We start from the raw sequence: 21645 nt of genomic DNA on the forward strand, positions 1-21645 counted from the left end.
ATTTATTGAGTTTTAAATCTTAGACAAGAACATTTATTCATTTTTTTAAATTAACTGTGCTTTAATTTTAGGTCCTTTCTGAAAGATCTGCTACTGAAGTAGACAACAATTTTAGCAAACCACCTCCATTTTTCCCCCCAGGAGCTCCTCCCACCCACCTTCCACCTCCTCCATTTCTTCCACCTCCTCCAACTGTCAGTACTGCTCCACCTCTGATTCCACCACCAGGTAAATAGTAAATAAGACATTTGATTTTGAAAGAAAAATAACCATGAGTGTTTCTTTTATTTTTAATTCTGACAGTTACAATATATATACTTGAAAATAAAATCTTCATTGATTACACTGTATTAAAATTAGGAAACTTATGTTAAATCTTCAGTAAATTCATAGTGAAACAGATCTATTCGTGCTATTAGCATAGCAAAGAGAATATACCAAAATAGAGAATGGACAGATACTAAAATTGTGATCTAAAAGTAGTGATCACTAAGGTTGCTAATTGTATACGTATAAATCCATATTGAATTGTAAACCTTGTTAACTGGTTTTGAAAAAAAGTTTTAGAGATACTTTTAGAATTGGAGTAAAATTCAAAAAATATATCCTATGAAGAGATTGAAGTGAAAATCTCAGTCTGGTCATCTTTGTATACTGGTTTCCTTTTAGGAGACTGCTTCTGGGTGCCAGGTACCTGGTATTTACTTCTTTTAAACAAGACAAAATTAAAGTAAATTTCTATCCTATTTTGAGCCACTTTTGATGATTTATTATTTTATTGATGGCAATAGATAAAATTGACAAATAATCCCCAAATTTTATATTTTCAACCTTATATCCAGTAGTCTTCATTACTTTATGTCCAATAGCTTCCAGTATTTATTCCCCTTAATCAGTTTTTAGTGAAACTGACAAGATTGATTCAGGTGATAATTACTTTCTTCCTAGGGAGAGTGCCAGTAGTAAATGATAAAAACTAGCTCCTGGTCCTAATTATAATTGCATGTGTGAGATATGTTAAAATTTGCTTTCTCTTAAAATCAGTTTATACTAAAAGAGCCATGTCCACTCACTCATTTTAAGAGAGCTGTGCTTGTTTTAAGGTGCCATTTGTAATCAGAATACTGAGGCAAATAAAGGGTCTGAATAGTCCTTCCCTATAGTAGTCATCCTTCCTCTCTAAATGTCAGCTGTTGCATTGGCCCTTCAGCCACAATACCTTTGATTCCCTTCCATTGTCACTTGAATCTTGAAAAAGGAAAATAAAATTATGAAAGACGTCTGATTTAGAGATTGGGTTGTCTCAAAAGCAGAGGAAAGAGAAGGCTGGATATGTTGGAGGTGCTTACTCCAGACAACATTATTTCTAAAATTCAATGAATTTCTTGTTCTGGAGCATGAACCATTTCAGAGGTTGTGATTGGACTGGTAACTCTTTGGTCTTTTGTACAATGAGAATTAACTAAAGGAAAAGGGAAAGGAATGAAGACTTAAGGGATTCATAGATGAGTCCTTTGTCTACTGAACATGATAAAATGTAGAAATAGTTAATTGTGAACATACTTGATTTAATGACACTGGAAGATAATCAATGTATGTGTTAATAGTCCTTATGCTAGATTGATTGGTAATCTTATTTTAACTTTACCAGGTATTAAAGGTGGCTTAAAAGAATTTTTTTGTATTACTAGCTAACATAATATATCCCCAGATTGCTAATAATTTATATAGTCAACACTAGCTGCTGTAAGAGTAAGTGGTATAAGTGAGTGAGAGAGAGATAGTATGAAAAATGGTGAAAAAATAAATACTTTTTGGTATAAGAATATTTAGAAGCTCTAAAGTATATTGCTTATAGACACTGGCATTATCTAGAAGTATACTTTTTTCCAAAATGACCAAGCTTTTCCATTTTTTTTGCCATATAACTCTGTTTATAAGGATAGTATCTTAATAATGTTCAGATTATTTATATGACATTATGCTGTAGAGTAACACTCATTATTTTTCTCTTGTTTAAGTTATTTATTTACAGGCTTACCTCGGAGATATTACAGTCCTAGACCACTGCAATAAAAAGAATCAAATGAAATTTTGGTTTCTTGGTGCATATAAAAGTTATGTTTATACTCTGCTGTAGTCTGTTAAGTGTGCAGTAGCATTATGTCTAAAAAATAAGGTACCTGCCTTAATTAAAAAATACTTTGTTGCTAAAAAATGTTTACCATCATCTGTGTTTTAAGTGAGTCATAATCTTTTTGCTGATCTTGGGGTCTTGTCTTGATGTTGGTGGCTATTGATTGATAGATCAGGGTGATGATTGCTGAAGGTTGGGGTGGCTGTGGCGGTTTTTTAAGATAAGACAACAGTGAAACTTGCCACATCCATTGACTCTTCCATTATGAACTATTTCTCTGTAGCAGTGATGCTGTCTTAAAGCATCTTACCCACAGTAAAACTTCCCTCCAAATTGGAGTCTGTCCTCTCAAACCCTGATGCCTGCTGCTTTATCTACTAAGTTTAGGTCCTATTTTAGGTCTGTTGTTGTCATTTCAACAGTCTTCACAGCATCTTCACCAGGAGTAGGTTCTGTGTAAAGAAACCAATTTTTTTTTTTTTTTTTTTTTTGCTCATCCATGAGAAGCAGCCCCCCATCCGTTCATGTTTTATATGAGATTGCAGCAATTCGGTCCCATCTTCAGGCCCCACTTCTCTTTCTAGTTCTCTTGTTATTCCCACCACAGCTGCAGTTCTTTCCTCCACTGAAGTCTTGAAGCTCTCAAAGTGCTCCGTGAGTTTTGGAATCAGCTTCATCCATACTCCTGTTAATGTTGCTATTTGGACCTTTGCTCATGAGTCACGAGTGTTCTTAATGGCATCTCGAATGATGAATCCCTTCCAGAAGATTTTCAGTTGTCTTTGCCCAGATCTGTCAGAGGAATCACTGTCTGTGTCACTGTAGTCTTACGAGATGAAATGTATTTCTTCAAGAAGACTTGAAAGTCAGAGTGACTCCTTGATCCATGGGCTGAGAAGGAGTATTGTGTTATAAGGCATGGAAACGTTAATGTCCTCGTATGTCTCTGCACCAGAGCTCTTAGGTAACCAGTAGCATTGTCGATGGGCAGTAATATTTTGAAAGGAATCTCTTTTTCTGAGCAGTAGTCTCAGCAGTGGGCTTAAAATCCTGAGTAAACCATTGTCGTAAACAGATACGCTGTCATCCAGGCTTTGTTGTTCCAACTATAGATCACAGGCAGCATGGACTTAGCATAATTCTTAAGGGCCCTAAGACTTTCAGAATGGTTAGCATTAGCTTCAACCTGAAGTCACCAGCTGCATTAGCCCCTAACAAGAAAGTCAGCCTGTCCTTTGAAACTTTGAAGCCAGGCCTTGACTTCTTTTCAGTTGTGAAAGTCCCCGATGGCATCTTCTTCCAACAGGAGGCTGTTTTGTCAACGTCGAAAATCTGTTGTTCAGTGTAGGCAGCTTTATGAATTATCCTAGCTGGATCTTCTGGGTAACTTGCTGCAGCTTCTACATCAGCACTTGCTGCTTCACCTTGAGCTGTTATGTTATGGAGAGGGCTTTTTCCCTTAAGCCTTATGAACCAACCTCTGATAGCTTCAGACATTTTTTCTCTAGCTTCCCCATCTCGTCAACTTTCATTGAATTGAAGAGGGTTATAAGGGTCTTGCTCTGGATTAGCCTTTGGCTTAATGGAATATTGTGGCTGTTTTGATCTTCTATCCAGACCACTCAGACTTTCTCCATACTTTTAATAAGGCTAGTTTGCTTTGTGTTCACTGCAGTAGCACTTTTAATTTCCTTCAAGAACTTTCCTTTGCATTCACAACTTGTCTGTATGGCTCAAGAGCCTGGCTTTCAGCCAGTTGACTTTTAGGATGCCTTCTTTACTAAATTTAGTAATTTCTAGCTTTTGATTTAAAGGGAGAGGTGTGTGACTCTTCCTTTCATTTGAACACTTAGAGGCCATTAGAGGGTTATTAATTGGCCTAATTTCATTATTCTGTCTCAGGAGAGGAGGAGAGAGACAGGGCAGTCGTTGGTTAGTCAAGCAGTCACACAAACATTTACTGATAGTTTGCCATCTTAGATAGGATTAGAGTTTGTGGTGTCCCAAAGCAGTTGAACAGTAACATCAGAAGATCAATGATCACAAATCATTATAATAAAATAATGAAAAAGTTTGAAATACTCTGACAATTATATGTGACACAAAGACATGAAATCTGTAAACACTGCTGGGAAATGACTCCAGGGACGCCTGGGTGGCTCAGTGGCTTTGGGTCTGCCTTTGGCTCAGGGCGTGATCCCAGGGTCCCGGGATCGAGTCCTTCATTGGGCTCCCTGCATGGGGCCTGCTTCTCCTTCTGATTGTGTCTCTGCCTCTCTCTCTCTGTCTCTCATGATTAATAAATAAAATCTTAAAAAAAAAAAGAAAGAAAATGCAAATAACTCCATTGGATTTACTGAAGTAGTGTTGCCACAATCCTTCAATTTCTTAAAAACAGTAACTATGGAGCACAGTAAAGTGGGTACAGTAAAATGAGGTATGCCTGTAATGTTAATTTTCAACCACATGCTTTCTATATTTTAAATACTTGTCCAGATTTCCTTTGATTACTTATTCTTAGAATTTCTATGCTGTCCTATCAACACTTAAGGATACTGATTCAGAGGATTTCTGATGCTGGTTTAAGTAGTATCTAACGGTTATATTTGCTGGAGGCAGGGAGATAATTAGTTCATACTAAAACCAGATATTTGTAAATTGTATCTGAATTATTCCTTGTTTTTACTATGTTGTGAGTTGTTGGGAGAGAACATAGTCTTTTTTTTTTCATAGTCTGTATTTCCATCAGTGTTTCCCAGCAGTGCTAATCACAGAGATCTTTTGTATACTTGAAATAACCTAAATAAGACATCTGATTGAGTTAACATATTTATGTATACATAACACCAAGGAGCTTTTCAGATTGACAGTTGGTATAGTCATACAGACACTTGTCAGATAGGGTACTTAGCTTCCCATAACAGTATGGGTGTACAGATCCTTCCCCTCTGAGTAGGGGCCTTGATTAAAGCCACATCTTCAGTTACCATTTACCACAGAAGGACATGATTACAGTATGTTCTATAGAGTTCACTGTAATTTGGATCACCTTAAGAATCATAAGCAGCTAATGAAAGAAAGCTGTGGCTCAGGAATCTTTTTTTAAGTTTGCCTAAAAAGTACTCCATTTTTCTTAGAGAAACCTTGGGTTTTCTTTTTGCTTAGAGAAATACTAAAGGAGAAGGAAATACTAAATACTAAAAGGAGAAAGGAAAAAAAATCCTTTGAGAAATTAAACGGATTTTAATGTTGTCTTTGTTAACATTTACTTTGAAATGCATACTCTTTCAAGATTATAGGCCTGTATATGATACAATATTGTAATGATGTATTATACCCACGTTTCGGAGTGTTGATCTTTTCATAAAAAGAATTTTTTCTCTAATAGAATGATACATCCAGATGTGCCTGGGATAGGCCCTACTTTGTACCTTTTATCCCAGCATAAATAATAATATTCACTCTCACAAATGCCTTGGTTTGGAGAAAAAAAGTTCTGGTCAACTCTTAGAGCTAAGTTTCCAGGCATGACTCATTGCATAAGTAGATAGTTACTCCTTGACAATGATGAGGTGATAGAGATTGCGTGCATTCAGGGGACTTTTACTGTCAAATACCAGACAAGGAGAGGTGTACTGCCTCCTACCCCCCTCAAACACACATCTACAGACACAGTTGAAACGTTACAGAACAAAATATTTGCCAGGATTTGTATGAAGAGTGGAGGTTTTTTCTTGGAGAATACAGCAAACATATAGAGACCCTTGGTCCCAAATTAATGTGACATTTGGAGTAACTTTTTTAAATGAAAAAGTATTTAATGTGGTTTTCTGTTACCATTACTAACAGTAGCTTGAAAACATAGATTATTCAACATTTTTCTTAATTTTCAGAAAATTCGTTATTTTCATCACCTAGTGAACCACCCAATAGTTCTATTGTGTTAAATTTTTCAGAAATATATTAGTGCAGTTTCATGCTTTCACTGAGTATTAGTAGAAATTCAATTGACACTTGAAAAATACCAGGGTTAGGGGCACCAATACCCCAAGCAGTCAAAAATCCACATTTAACTTGACCACCCAGAAACTTCTACTGATAGCCTATTGTTGATTGTAATAGTCATTTAATACATATTTTTAATGTTATGTGTATTATATATTATATTCTTACAATAAAGTAATCTAGAGGAAAGTAAATGTTAATATCATAAAGAAGAGAAAATGCATTTGTAGGTCCATGCTATAAAAAAAAAAAAATCCACGTTTAAGTGGACCTGTGCAATTCAAACTCCTGTTTTTTAAGGGTCACTGTAATAGCTAATAGTAGCTAATATTTATCAAAAGCTTATTTACTATTTAAGGTACTATTCTGAGCAAATTTCATGTATTAACTCAATATGATTCTTCATATCTGAAAGAGACATTACTCTAATTTTGCAGAAGAGAAACTGAGGTGTAAAGAATTTAAGCAATAGCTAGAATAGAACCAGCAGGCAGTTTTGTCCAAAAGCCTGTTTTGTTAACTATGTTGAAATGAATCATGGCATTCTGTATATATTCACCCCAATAATGTGTCTTTTAAAAGTTTTTTTTTTTTTTAAGTATTTCTCATGTTGAAGTGCATACACAGATATTTGTGGGTAGAGAAATTATGGAGGTTATAAAGAGCAGGAACGAGTTTGTTTTTTTTTTTTTTAAACATCCAGTTAGCTGACATTTTACTGTTTGCCTCATTTTTAATGGTCACATAGTACTGCATTTTATGGTGATATAATAGTTGATTAAATCAATATCCTGCTGATAACATTTAGATTTCTTGGTATCTTCATTTTTTTTTAAGATTTTATTCATTTATTCATGACAGACACAGAGAGAGAGAGAGGCAGAGACACACAGGCAGAGGGAGAAGCAGGCTCCCCATAAGGAGCCCGATGCAGAACTCCATCCCGGGTCCCCAGGATCATGCCCTGGGCCAAAGGCAGGTGCTAAACCACTGGACCACCGGGGCTACCCTCTTCATGTTTTTATGAAAGTAGTTTTAGCCTTGCAGATTCCTTAAAAGGGTCTTAGAGACCCCCCTGGAATCTTCACATAACAGTTTAAGAACTGCTGCTTTGGCAAAAGCTTGGCCTATACTGGGTAAATATCCACACCTTTGAGGAAGTAGTTTTGAGAAGCTATTTTATGAATATATTTATTAAGCAAATTTTTGTAGTTCTGTAAGATTTTTGGTATTACACAGCAAATCTGCATATTAATTGATGCTGTTTGCCAAAAAAATATTTTCTGGAAATACCTTTAAAAAAGAATTTCTTGAATTTTTTGAGAACTGAACTCATTTTTCCTTTTGCTTTTTATATTTTAAAAAATTCCAATAGGATGTTATTTTTAAAGGGTAGATGTTAGACAATGTATGTGTATGTGTGTAGTTAAAATTTAAAAAATACTGATGCACAGAAAAGCATGTAGTAAAGGTAACATTTAGAGATTTTTTATAAACCTTGATTTTAGGTATTCAAGTTACTTTGTGCAGAATTTACTTAGTCCTAGAAATCAGTGAGAATTAAAGAAAGTGATCAAGGTTATCTATTTGTATCATAATAGTGCTGATGAAATTCAAAAGTTACTGGTGAGAACTTGGAAGCCTAATTTGCATAATTCTGTCAAGCTCTTTGTTTTCACTTGAACATAATAGAGAAATGATAGGTAGCTATTAGGTGTATTTGTTAGCTGCTGCTGAGTAACAGCTCACTCCAAAATGTAGTGGCTTAGAACGACATACATTCACTAATTGAATAGGTTTTGTGGGTTAGGAATGTGGGGACAGCTTAGTGGGTCCTCTGCTTCAAAGTCTGCCACAGACTTTGAGATGGTCATCCTAAAGGCTGGACTGAGGGAGTGTTCTTTTTCAAGATCACTCACCTCTGTTGAAATCAAGATTCACTTCCTCTCCCAAAGGCAGCTTGCTTCATGAAAGCATGCATGCTGAGAAAACCGTAGAGGATACCAGCAAAATAGAAGTTACTGTCTTGTAACCTAGTCACAGAAGTGACATCCCATCGTTTTGCTGGATTTTGTTAGAAATAAGTCATTATATCCAGTCCATACTCGGGGAGGGTATATATACCAAAGGTATAAAGAGGCATAAATACCAGAGTCAGGGATCATTAGAAGCTATGTCAGAGGCTACCTAGCAGATAAACTTTTCTGCCTTAGAAAAACAGTGATGGGCTGCATTGAGAATGAGTTCATCCACAGTTTTTGTTGTTGTTGTTGTTGTTACTTGCAGAGCTTCTATTAATTTTGTGTGAGTTTAAAAAATATAGTTAAATTCCTTTCAGTAAGTATCACAGGGCTACTGCCTTTCTGCTGCTTTGCCTCTGAGATTCCTTCAGTTCCCAGATAGGATTTCAGGTCCATACTTCCCATTGAAGAGTACGCATTACAGGAAAAACGTAAATCTAATTCTCTTTCATTTGAGGATACCAGGTAGTTAGTGTAGGCTGTCATTCAGCTGTATTATTTTACTTTAGGGTGTTACATGCTTTGTTAGTTTCATAAAAATTTGGAATGGAATTTACTTTTGTATATTTGACAGTCCATAGAGAAGTTTAGGATCTCATTCATTGATTCTCAAAGTATGATCTCTGCTCAGCAACATCAGCCTATCCTTGTTAGGAATGCAGATTCTCTGGCCCTACTCCAGACCTACTGAATCAGAAATTCTAGAGGAGGGACCCAGCAATCTGTGTTTTAATCAACTCTCCAGGTGATTCTGGTGGTCACTGAAGTTTCAAAACCACTACCTATCCAGTCGTTCTAGAACTTGAATATTACTTTTCCAAAAGCTTTGGCCTACAATACTAGACATTTTATTCTTATTACTGTTAGGCAAGCTTTCCAGGGAAATAAACATTTTTTCCTACTCATTTTACAGATAAAGGAAACAGTAAAACACAATACTTGTGTAATTCCACTCTGTTGGTTAGGCAGCATGTGTGTCGGTCAGGAAGGTGGGAGTGTTGAGGATGAGGACAGGAGTTTTTGAGACCAATTTTCTCTTTCCTTATGCTGTTTCTCTTGTTAACAAAAGTCAAGTACTAAATAGTGATTTTTATTTGATAATTACGTTGAACCATTATATCACGTACTAAACTTTTGTAGTTGTATTTTGAAAATACATCTGATAATACTGAGGAATTGATTTGTATTGCATTTCATCAGCTTTGTGGTTCTGGTTCAGTGAACATTTACCAATAAAGATTTGCATTGAAATATCTTACATGAAATGGAAACCTCACACAAAGGGCCTTTTCTAGTTCACATGCTCACTTTGTGATGAGTAGATAGTTACTGGAATGAGATCTTTGAATAGCATGAGATTTTTTTTCTTTATTCTTTCCAGTTGATTTTTTAAAAACCTGTCCTATGATACTACTGTAGTGATACTAAAATTAAAAGCAGAGTGTAATTTTAACAACCTTAATAGCATATTTAATAATTTGGTTGTAAGTCCTTTATGTCTTGTGAAAATTTGACAACTTAGATGTTTTTGAAGGCTAAATTTTGAGAGGGGCTGACTAGTAATTTCTTAGCTATTTTGCATGAATTTACATTTTATTTTAGTAAGCTGTAGTAAGCTTTAACCAAAGTGCTGCATGTTGCTCATGAGTTCATTTAAGTAGTTCATTAGGATCACGGAGTGGTTTGCTGAATTTCATATAATTCTTTATCTTATACAGTAGTCTCCTCCCATCCCCCGCCCTTACCTGCAAGGGCTATGTTCCAGGACCCCCAATGAGTACCTGAAATGGTAGACAGTATTGAACCCATATATATTACGTTTTTCTCCCATTCATTCATAACCTATGATAAAGCCTAATTTATAAATTTGGCACAGTAAGGGATTAACAACAGTAATAAAATTAAACACTTATAACTATACTGCAATAAAAGCTATTTGAATGTGATCTCTTTTTTTTCTCTCTCTCTCTCTCTTAAAATATCTTAGTTGTACTGTCCTCACCTTTCTTGTGATGACGTGAGTTGATAAAATGCCTATGTCCTGAGATGAAGTGAGGTGAATGGCATAGGCCCAGTGACAAACATAGCATTAGGCTACTGTTGACCTTCTGACATTTCATCAGAAGGAGGATCACTGCTTCCAGAATGTGGTTGACTGCAGATAACTGAAACTGTGGAAAGCATGGCTAAGGAGGGACTACTGTGTACACACACACACACACACACACACACACACAAAATCATGTATTTAAATGTAAAAACTAGATTACACAGTGAAGTTAAACAGTGTTCTAAAAGACTTTTTACTGTTCTTTTTTTTTAATTTACTTAAATTCTGTTAATACATAACGTATTGTTGGTTTCAGAGATACAGTTTGGTGATTCTTCAGTCTTATATAACACCCAGTAATCATTATATTATATGCCCTCAATATTTGTTCATCACTCAATTACTGTTCTGAACAAAATTAGGTAATAGTAGATATTAAGAACGTTTAATATGCTCTGCCTTTCTTACTTTTCCCATTTAGTATGGTGTCTGGGACTCTGCTAGCTTGTATTGTTTGCTGGATTCTTTTAGTTTAGTAATTTAGGAAGCAGCAAGGTAACTTCAGGATGGATGAGAATTGCCATTTAGTGTAGATTGAGTTAGTAGACATTTGGAGGTGTAATGGTTTTCGAAACATAATGGTTCACATGTCTTTTACATATCTTTTTCAGTCTTGTTGGTTTTGTAAGTTTAGCATATCCTCTTATTGTAATGGGTGGTTAAATCAGGTGTTTCATTCTCTGTTTTAAGGCCACTGTTTGCCTTAAGACTTTTTTATATAAACCTCTTGTTCTGGTAAAACATGCAGAGAAATTTTAAATTATTAACAGATGTTTCTATTGACAAGAAAACACTTAAAAGTAATTGTTTATAATATTTTTCCCCATGCATTTAATGAACTTGACTTTTTTTCATCTTTTGAGCTAATTTTGATGCAGTTTTTAAGATAGGATTTAGTAAACCATTCTGTGTTGAAGTTATTATGGTATAACATTTTTCATGAAAAAAATTTTTTTTTCTATTTTTCTACTTAGAAATGTCATTTTTCTTTAAACAAAAAGTAGAATTTGTATGCCACATAAGTTTTACATTAGGATATAAGGGCACATTTGACCAATGTAAATTGAGAATGTTTATTTATACATAGTTTATTTCTTAAAGTTTATAATGTATGTAAATAAATGAGAGTCACTCAAATTAGTATTTGCAGACTCCAATAGAAGTAAATTGTTCACATTTATCTTACTGTGCCCTGGGGGTATATATATATATATATATATATATATATATATGAATTGGCTATACCCCCCTTTTCTAGTCCCACAATCAAAGGAAATAATAGCCTTTCCCCAGTCCTGTCAACAGTAGTAAAACCTAAATCAACATTTGAACGTCCCACAAAGCTTTACTAAAGTGAATATTCATCGTCTTAGCAGTTACCTTGTATGACCTGCGATATTAAAGAGTCCATTGATAATTTCCCTATTAAAATATTAAATAACAAGATCAGATGTTGACTATCAAACTTAGTGTTAATTTCATGGAGTTTGATATTTGTGCACAAAAAAATGCACAAGTGTGCTTTTTAAACTGATGTCTAACTTTGTTTGTGATTACACCTAGTAGGGAAAACTTGTTACCAAGTTGTTAGACTGGGTTTTCATCAGGAAGTCGGATGTTATGCTGGAATTGTTGGTCCTCTGCAAGAATACAGAGTGTTTCTTTTGAGTGAATAAGCCAGGAAAATGAGGCGCAAGGGGTTTTATTTCAAAGGTTTTTTTTTTTTTTTTTGGTGATGGCATAAATACATAACAGGTTATAAAATCCAATTACTATATTAAATTTCATCACTTGTTTTTTAGGTATTCCAATAACTGTACCACCTCCAGGTAAAACTTTTTTCATGTTTTCTCCATCATTGTTAATAAACATGAAATTTCAAGCTTGTAGTTACAGGAGGGGCAGTGTCGATGTGGTTAGACTATGGAATAGGCTATTGGGATTTCAAGGTCCTATTTTCAGCTCTGCCTTTGCTTCATTCCAGTTTTGATTAAGATACTTAGTTTTCTTATACCTGTCTTACCCATTTTTGTAGCAAGAGAGATTCTGAGAAAATTCTCACCTTATCAATTTGTTGAAGAAAACAGTATGGGATATAAAATAAAATTTTTATGAAAAAGAATTTTTTAAGAACACTGAATTTTTTTATATGATAAAGCAGCTGCAAAGAGAAGAGATCATTTATCCTGACTTTATCATGGTTTTTGTTTTTTTTTACCGTGCTGGCATAACTCAGTATCGTGAAAAAATACGTTCTGAGCCATACAATTAGATAGATTGACACCTGGTCAGATGGTTGTTCTTAAGAGTGATTGTTAAATTGTTGATTGTTGTAATGGTGTGATCAATAGTTTATACACGACCAAGGGTTATTTTTTTTACACTTTTTTAGTGTTGTGGTTTTAAATATTTTTAGAATGTGATGCAATATGATAGCAAGTGTTTTTGTTACTGAGTTCAGTATTCAGAGCCAAGGAATATAAAGAGAAAGAGAGATGACCATGCTTGGAAGGGTGGGTTCTGAATTCAGGATGACCTTGATAAAGAGAAATAGTGGAGTTTAGATACCATAGGATAGTATACATATTTATTTGTGGAATAGTGAGTCATTGTGTATCAATGTGTCTGAAAAAGGCCTGTCAGGAAAAGTCATAGAGGAATCATTGGTGTGTCTAGTTTAAAAGAAAATGTGGTTGAAAAGCTGTATGGGATAGGATTGTGGTCATTGCTAAACTGCAGAGTTCTGAGATGTTTAATAGAGGAGTTACAGGTCTTGAAACTGGGTAGTGAAGATAAGCATGGTGAATTTGAAACAACTTGTAGCAGGGCCAAAAATTGATTTAAATGGACTTTGAGAAGGTTAAGAGAACTGGGATTCATTTTTACATAGAATACTAAAGAATGAGGCCTAGTGGAAGTGTTTTCAAATATGTAGAGGGTATGATAATAGATTGCTTCTTGTTCTCATTCAGAACAGCATATGAATTGTAGTGTGAAAGATTTAAATTATATAGTTTAATTCATTTTCTAATAGTGAGGGTTGTTAAAACTTGGAAAGAATTGGTATCATAAGGAATTGGTATCATAAGGTATTTAAGTTGAATCTTAAAGTCTTTTGTTGGGATGCTTTATTGCCTATCTGAATTTGAAAGTGCAGAGTAGATTAACTGTTAAGGTCCCTTTTAGCCATATTCTATGGTATTTCATTTAGGTATTGTGAATTATTGAGAATACAGACCTCATGATATAAAGGTGCAAATTATTTTCTCTCTAAACTAATCCAAAAACTATATTATATGCCCTTCTGTAAAATAGTTCTTTAGGGTTGTGCTGTTTAAAACATATTTTATGGTAGATGTTCTCAGCCTTAAGCATTTATATATTTACTGGTAAGATTTTATTTATAAATTATATATTTTAAGGACATTTCTATACATCTAAAATAAAAACATTTTTTGAAAGAGGTAAATGCTATTTTATTTGCTTTTCTTCAAAAGTATTTCAAGTATAACATATCTGGTGGCAACACTACTACTGTTTTATATATGGATAAGGTAAGGCATTGAGATTAACTTTCTCATACTCACAAAATGGGCTGTGTGTGGTGCTGAAAATAAGACCGGGTGTCCTGACTCCCAGTTTGTGCTCTGTGTATTAGACCAGACTGTTCATTTAAAGTTTTATTATTCAAAAAATCTATTTGTAAGTTTAAGCTCCATTTTTTTTCTGTCCATTATAACATAGAGAAGCACGTTATGTCCCCAGAGAAATTTAGTGATACGCAGCAACTTTGTTTCACACTTGACACTAAATGTACATTCTATTAACTTTTTTTATCTTATGATTGAATGTTTCAGGTTTTCCTCCTCCACCAGGCGCTCCACCTCCATCTCTTATACCAACAATAGAAAGGTAAATCAGTATGGATAGGGTAAAACTATCATTGGTAGACTTGTGACAGAAAAGTCCTATGCTTATCTTGGTAATATCTTCAAAGATTTAATTTTGTAGACATTAAATAGTACCTGCCTTTTTAAATTCATGAGTCTAGAACTATACCAGTTACTTTTATATAATATGTTGGACCTATATAGTTCTGTAACAAAACAGGACAGAGAAAACCAAATGACAGTATTTTTGAAATGTCTTGCTTTGATTTAGGATACACTGATTAAAGAAACCCCTAGATTGGTAAAAACTTGGCTCTAGTCATTTTTGTGGGATAGCCAAGTAGATGACTGATAATAATGAATAATGCATGTCTGTTTTAGAATTAAGTAAGGACAGTTATTATCAGGAACCATAGTAAAGAAAAGCTGCCTTATTCCTTTTGACCCTGCTGTAACTCAACTTCCTCAAAGGAAAATTGAATCCATTCTATATGACAGTAACCTTCTTTTTTATGTCCTGCATTTCTGGTTTATGTTAGTTGGAATGCTGTACTAAAGAGTATTTACCTCGTAGATGGCAGAATGGTGTTTAGCAACATAAGGCTTTGGAAATCTCACAGACCTGGCTCAATTTTAACTTCAGAATTCCGTAGCTTCGTGCTGCTAGGCAAGGTCCATAATCTCTTTGAGACTCAGTTTCCTTTTACTAAGTGGGGTTGATAGAGTTAAGAAGATGAAAGCAGCTAGTGAATATAACACATCAGCACAATTCTTGGCACATAGAAATCACTAAAAAATGGTAGCTATTACTGTTTCCTCTTAAGTAGCAAGTAGACTCCATGAAAATAATGTATTTCTGAAAAGTGACCCAAATTATATTAGAAAAATTGTGAGAACTTTATATCAGTAGCATCAAATCATGCAAAATTTTCAAAAAAATGATAAAGCTCAGAACAATCTTAATTGGGAAAATAGAAGGATTTAATTGTATTAAGTCTTTGTTAAATATATGTTTTTCTCAATCAGAATGTTAAAAAGTATTATTGTTTATTCTGTCAGTGGGGCTGAATTTCTGAATCCTTAAAACCTATTTTTTTAAGACTAAATTTTAGTGAATTCCCAAGTACTTTTTTAGCCTCAAGGTTTCTGTTATCTTGGGATTCAAGCTGAATTTATTGGATTATTCACATTAAATAGTACTGGCAAGCTATGGTTTTCTTTACAAGTGGGTATTAGGTTTAATATATATTGAGATTAAAAGCCTGTTTTTTTATATCAAAAAATAAAATTACAGAATTAAGATTTATCATTATATGATGGTTAAATGAAAGTCATAATTCTGCCTTGATATTTTGCATTTGTACCAAATTATTAAAACTTAGAACTTACTTGCAACACATAATAAAAATACATTTTTCTTCAACAGTGGACATTCCTCTGGTTACGATAGTCGTTCTGCACGTGCTTTTCCATATGGCAATGGTAAGCATTTTCAGTTGCCCAGATTCAGTTTGAACCAGTACTTAAGTAATTTTAAAGCGATGAAAACATACTTCCCTGGTGTAAAATACTATCTTACAGAGCAATTTAAAAATATTAAGTAATGGAATAACTAGGTCTTACATTCTGGATTACTTAATAATTTTCTTTTATCAAATATACTTTTAAAAATTAACAAATGGTGATACAAGAGGGATATTTGTACTTTGCCCTTTCCTAAAAGAATTTAAGATTTGTCGGCAAGTTGTCTCAGTCTTTGTTCTCAATCTTTTTGTTTCTTAACTCAGGGCATCCAACTAACCTTGTTCTTTTTCTCCCTTGCTGTTTTTTCTTCTAGATCATTGTCCTCTTTTCCTATTCACTCTTGACAACATAATCCATTCTAAGGATTTCTAATACTTGTTTCTGCTTAGATCTCTTGATCATTCATTTTAAAAATGCTTTGCATTGTACTAGGTTTTAAGGCTACAGTAAACTAAACATAAGTTTGCAGACACTTAACTGAGCCACCCAGGTGTCTGAAGATTTCATTTTTTAAAATATTAGTTAAGCATTTAGCTTTTTTTCAAAGTAGTATGTGCAAATTTTTAATCAATAAGCAAGAGTTTTCTTTACCAAACCCAACTCCTCTCTCAGGGAGAAGCATTTTTTTTTTTAAATAAAGGAATTCTTTAGTGATAACGATTATAAAGCATATTGCAGAAATTAATGAGAAGAAAGTTACGAGTTTTCTTCATCCTAATCAAAACCTTGGAATAAAGGTAATAGATACATCTTTGGCTTTGTTGGTAATTCTGTTTTACCTTTGTTAATTTATTTTAAAATTTTGTAATGTATCCTCAAATACTGCTATGTATATTAAGATTATGCTTGTAAAGTAAGACCTAGATAAAAAGTAATCTTTGGGGATGCCTGGGTGGCTCAGCAGTTGAGCAGTCTGCCCTTGGCTCAAATCGTGGTCCCGGGGTCCTGGGATGGAGTCCTGCATTGGGCTCCTGGCAAGGAGCCTGTTTTTCTCTCTGCCTATGTCTCTGCCTCTTTCTGTGTGTCTCTTGTGAATAAATAAATAAAATCTTTTTTTTTTAAGTAATCTTTGTAGAAATATCAACTGCAGAGAGAGCATTTTTGATGATTTTTAGTTCTTCTGATGGTCTGCATGGCATGCATACATAAGCTATTACCCTGTTTCTTGATTTATATAACTGTAGATACCATCTGTTACCCTCTTCCTCTGATAGATGCGTATTTTGCTTACATGTTGCCACTCTCTTTTCCCCACCAGTGACATACTACTGTTTTTGTTCTTCTATATATATATTCATTCATGTACCATCTACATCTGTTACTGTGCAAATTTCCAAGCCCTCACATCTTCTTCCCCCCTCTGCCTCCCAGCTTTGGTCAGCCATCCTTCTGCTTAGAAACTTTTATATTTGGGGCACCTGGGTAGCTCTCAGTTGGTTTGACTGACTCTTGGTTTTCAACTTAGGTCTTGATATCAGAGTCTTGAGATTGACCCCCCACGTTGGGCTCTGCACTCAGTGTGGAGTCAGCTTGACCTTCTCCCTCTGCTCCTCCTCCCCGCCCCCCGCTCCACCCCCTGCTCCCTCCCTCCATCCCTCTCTCTCTCATAAATAAAAATCTCTAAAGAAAACAGATACTTTTTATTCTGTCCTATAACCAAAAGTCTCTGTGCCCTGATAAGTTTTTTATTCTAAAAGTTAAACAATAAATCATACTTCTATTATTATGACTATGTAAATACTGTATACAGTAGAAATAGTTATAATACTCAAGTCATGCAACGGGGAAAGTTCCTATGGCAAATAAATTGAAAATACCATTTTTTTCTTATGTTTCATTAGCCGTGTAAAGTCCTACTACATTTTAATTGGGTTTATATTAGGACTGTGACTTTATCCATCTCAAATTTTTTTTCCAAAAAATGTTTTCAAATTTTGTTTTTCAGTTGTTAAGCCATGTGAAAGGCATTTTTGCCTTTGTTATAAAGATATAATTGTGCCAATGTCATCTGTGGAATAGCCTGTCCTGAGAGATCCATAATGTCCTATCCATTCATATATCAGGTTTCTTAAGTATTCCTGAATCTGTTTCTTGGCTTCCTAGACTACTCACTAGTTGAACTCTTCTTGTGCTAATAATGCCACACTATTTTAATTACGAATTTTGTAGTAAATCTGATACCTTGTTCAGCAAAATCTATCTACTTAGTCTGGTTCAAAAGTATTCTTGCGTCATTGCTCTTGCATATTCATTCTAACATCAGCTTTGGAAGTTTCATGAGAAACTGTATTGAGATTTTGATTAATAACTAACATTTATATTATGCTTACTTTAGACAAAACTGTTAACTCATGTAGTCTTGACAGCCTTATAAAGTAGACATACTGTTACTATTCCCATTTTACGGACATTGAAGAACAGCAAAATTCAGTGGTGTCCCCAGTATCACACAATAAGTCGCAGAATCAGGAGTTGAAACCATGCAGCCTGGCTCTAGAGTCCTTGCTGTAACTAAACCATGTTGGAATTGCATTGATGCTTGGATCAGTTTGTGTGAAATTCATATCTTACAGCATTGAGTCCATGAAGAAGGACTCTCTTCATTTATGGAGATGTTCTTTAATATATTTCATTTAAGGGCAGTCCGGGTGGCTCAGCGGTTTAGCGCCGCCTTTAGCCCAGGAGACCTGGGATCAAGTCCCACATCGGGCTCCCTGCATGGAGCCTGCTTCTCCCTCTGCCTGTGTCTCTGCCTCTCTCTCTCTCTCTGTGTGTCTCTCATGAATAAATAAATAAAATATTTAAAAATATATTTATATATTTCATTTAAGTGCTATAATTATCTCCAAGTACTTTTTGCATATCTTAGATTAGATTTAGTCATTGGTACGTATGTTTTTGTTGCTGTTTTAAATGATATAGTCATTTGAACTTTCTGTTCTATTTCTAATTACTTGTAATTAGAAATAGGATTGGTTTTTGTTTTATTTATACATATATATATAAATATACATATATATACTAAGCAAAAGACTTTTTTTTTTTTTTTTTAAAGAAATTCTTTTACATTTACCACTAGGCATTTGCTGTTTTTTTTTTTTTTTTTTTTTGATGGAGTCCTGTATCAGATCAAGGAAAGTTTCCAAGGGCTTTTAAACTGTGAATGGATATTGAGTTTTATCAAATACTTTCCAAGATAATCATGTTTTTCTTCTCTAATCTGTGAATGTGGTAAATTTCTAAATTTTTCTAACATTTAGCCACTGTTTATTTGCTGAGATAAACCTGCCGTGTTCATGATTGGTTATCTTTAAAAAAACAAAACAAAACACTGATTTATTTGGGATTTTGACATCTATGTTCATATGTAAAATTAGCTTATGCTTTTTCTTTATTTCTACTGTCTTTAACTGGTTTTGGTATTAAAGTTATATAAGCCATATGGGATAAGTTAGGGAATAATCTTTTTTTCCCATTCTTTGAAGTTTATATAATATTAGGATGGTCTATAGCTTGTAAGTTGTAAAACTTACCTGTAAAAGCTAGTCTCTTGGGAAGGTTTTAAATTACTGATGAGTATCTTTGATAGTTAAGGGACTAGTCAAGATTTTTTTTTCATTCTTGAGTCACTTGTTGGTAAGTTATTTGGAATTAGTACATTGCAGCTAAGCTTTTAGCATTGAGATAAAGTGTATTCTCTATTTCTTTCATGTCAGTAACATCTGTAGTTACAGTTTCTTTTTGGTTCTGATTGTTGATGTGGCCTCTTTTTTTTCCTAATCTTGTCAGAATATTGTTATGTTTAATTTGTCTAGTCTTTAAAAACCACCTTTCAGGTTTTTTTTTTTTTTTTTAATTGTGAGATTCTTTCCTAAATGGTAGCTTTTATTTTCATTATCTCCTTTCTGTTGGATTATTCTGTTCGTGTCTAAGTTCTTAAGTTTTGGAAGCTTTAGCTCATTAATTTTCCATCTATTCTAATGTAGTGTTTTTTAAGATTAAATTTATCCCCAGAACAATTTGCTCTCTACGCTTTTGATATGTCCTATTTTTAAGCTCAGTTCCTAAATGATTTGAAATTTATTATATTTTTGACCCCTGAGTTTTCAAAAATATATCTTTAATTTGAAATATATGGAGATTATGGTGTCTACTATACTTATCCTATGAAAGCATGCCATATAGTTTTATGTTTCATACGTGCTTGAGAAGAATGATTATTATTTATTTAGCTATTATGGGCAATATTCTGTGTTATGTCCGTTAAATCAACCCTGTTAAAAGTGTTTTGCTCAAATCTTCTATATCTGTAGTGAACTCTTTTGTCTGCTTCAAGTGGTAATAATTGAGAGAAGTATGTTAATTTTCCATGATGATGGATTTTTCTGTTTCTACCTATATTCATATTAGTTTTTACTCCCTAAAAATTAAAGCTTGTGTTGCTAACCACCTGGAAGCTTAGTTTGTTCTGTCTGCTTGGTGAGCTGCATCTTCAATTCCCTGTCCGCATCCCCTCTGTCCCAGGTAACCCGTTGGTGTGAGTTTGTTTTGTCATTAATCAAGCTGCTCCTGTGGAGATGGGTGGTGTGGGGTGTGATATTTTCCTTTTCTTCCCTTCCTTTTACTTTCAGCCATTTTGTGTGTGTTTATGTTTCCTATATTCAGAATATAGTTAGAGGGATTTTTTTTATTGGTTTTTAGAGTTTTTAAAAGTACAAATCAACAAACTCTATCATTTAACTGGTGAATTCAATCTCTTGAATTATTGTGATTATTGAACTAATTAAACTTATCTCCTCCAACCCCCATCTTTTCCAAGTCTTTTTGAACTGAGTTTTTCAAGTGATTTTTTAAATTCTGTTTTTCCTTATGTTGTTTTGAAATTATATATTTTGTTTCTATTATTTTAGTGGTTATTCTTGGAATATATTATGTATATATCTCATAGAAGTTTTTTTGGTCAGGTCTGTTAAAACTTCTCATTTTTAAAATTTTATTTGTTTGTTTGTTTGTTTATTTATGGGGGGGGAGGTGAGAGAGAGACAGGCAGGCAGAGGGAGAATCCGGGTCCACGCGGGGAGCCGGATGTGGGACTCCGTCCCGGGACTCCAGGATCATGTCCTGGGACGAAGGCAGGCGCTACACCGCTGAGCCACCCAGGGATCTCAAACTTCTCATTTTTAAATCTGTGAATGTCTTTGTTTTATTCTTGAGATTTGATTTTGTTGAGTACCTATTTCTAGGTTGGCCATTACTTTTTCTCAGCACTTTGAAGATATCTGGTTTTCATTTTTGGTCAGAAAGTTTGTGGTGTATTTAATTCTGATTCGTTCACCTTGCCAAATGATTCTTTATATATTAAGTCTTTAAGGTTTGCTTCTGGATATTACCCTAAACTGTGGGTATTCACCATATGTTACTTCTCTTTTCTATTTATAAAATAGGTTTCTATTATAATCTACTGAAGCATTTTTGATGGGAGTTTGGTCTTTTTCGGTTGGTTTTTTTGTTGTTGTTGTTTTGCTCTTTCTCTTTTTAAGTGCTGTAACTTTTGTTTTTAATTGTTTTCCTTAGTTGCCTTTCCCCACCTTCCTGGTTCTGCTCCTTCGTGGCCCAGTCTTGTGGATACCAGCAAGCAGTGGGACTATTATTCAAGAAGAGAGAAAGACCGAGATAGAGACAGAGACAGAGACCGAGAGCGAGACCGTGATCGGGACAGAGAAAGAGAACGCACCAGAGAAAGAGAGCGGGAGCGGGATCATAGTCCTACACCAAGTGTTTTTAACAGGTTTGTTGAGTGTGTGGGAATTTGTACACTTGTGTTTCATATGCACAGAGTTTACATTTGGTGTAAGGATGGAAAATATAATTCAGTTGGGAAAGAATTGCTTTCAGAGTAGTTAGGAGATAACCATTTTAAAAGCGTCAAGACTTATTTAATTCATAAAGGCTTTCCAT

At 34.3% G+C, this 21645-nt stretch overlaps 1 protein-coding gene across 27 annotated transcripts in view; it reads left to right on the top strand.

The window, feature by feature from the left end:
- FIP1L1 (factor interacting with PAPOLA and CPSF1) overlaps positions 1–21645 on the top strand; it is a 74449-nt gene that overhangs the window by 42126 nt on the left and 10678 nt on the right. For 14 of the 27 annotated variants that reach the window (XM_035714909.2, XM_025435732.3, XM_025435737.3 and 11 more), the window contains 5 exons: positions 72–228; positions 12076–12102; positions 14131–14185; positions 15590–15645; positions 21262–21475. In XM_035714909.2, coding sequence (XP_035570802.1) covers positions 72–228; positions 12076–12102; positions 14131–14185; positions 15590–15645; positions 21262–21475 — 509 coding nt within the window. The remainder of the gene's footprint in view (positions 1–71; positions 229–12075; positions 12103–14130; positions 14186–15589; positions 15646–21261; positions 21476–21645) is intronic. The other 13 variants (XM_025435733.3, XM_035714912.2, XM_035714902.2 and 10 more) reach the window with 1 other exon arrangement.

The sequence above is a fragment of the Canis lupus genome, chromosome 13 (genome assembly GCF_003254725.2).
Source record: "Canis lupus dingo isolate Sandy chromosome 13, ASM325472v2, whole genome shotgun sequence".
NCBI classification, from domain to species: Eukaryota; Metazoa; Chordata; class Mammalia; order Carnivora; family Canidae; genus Canis; species Canis lupus.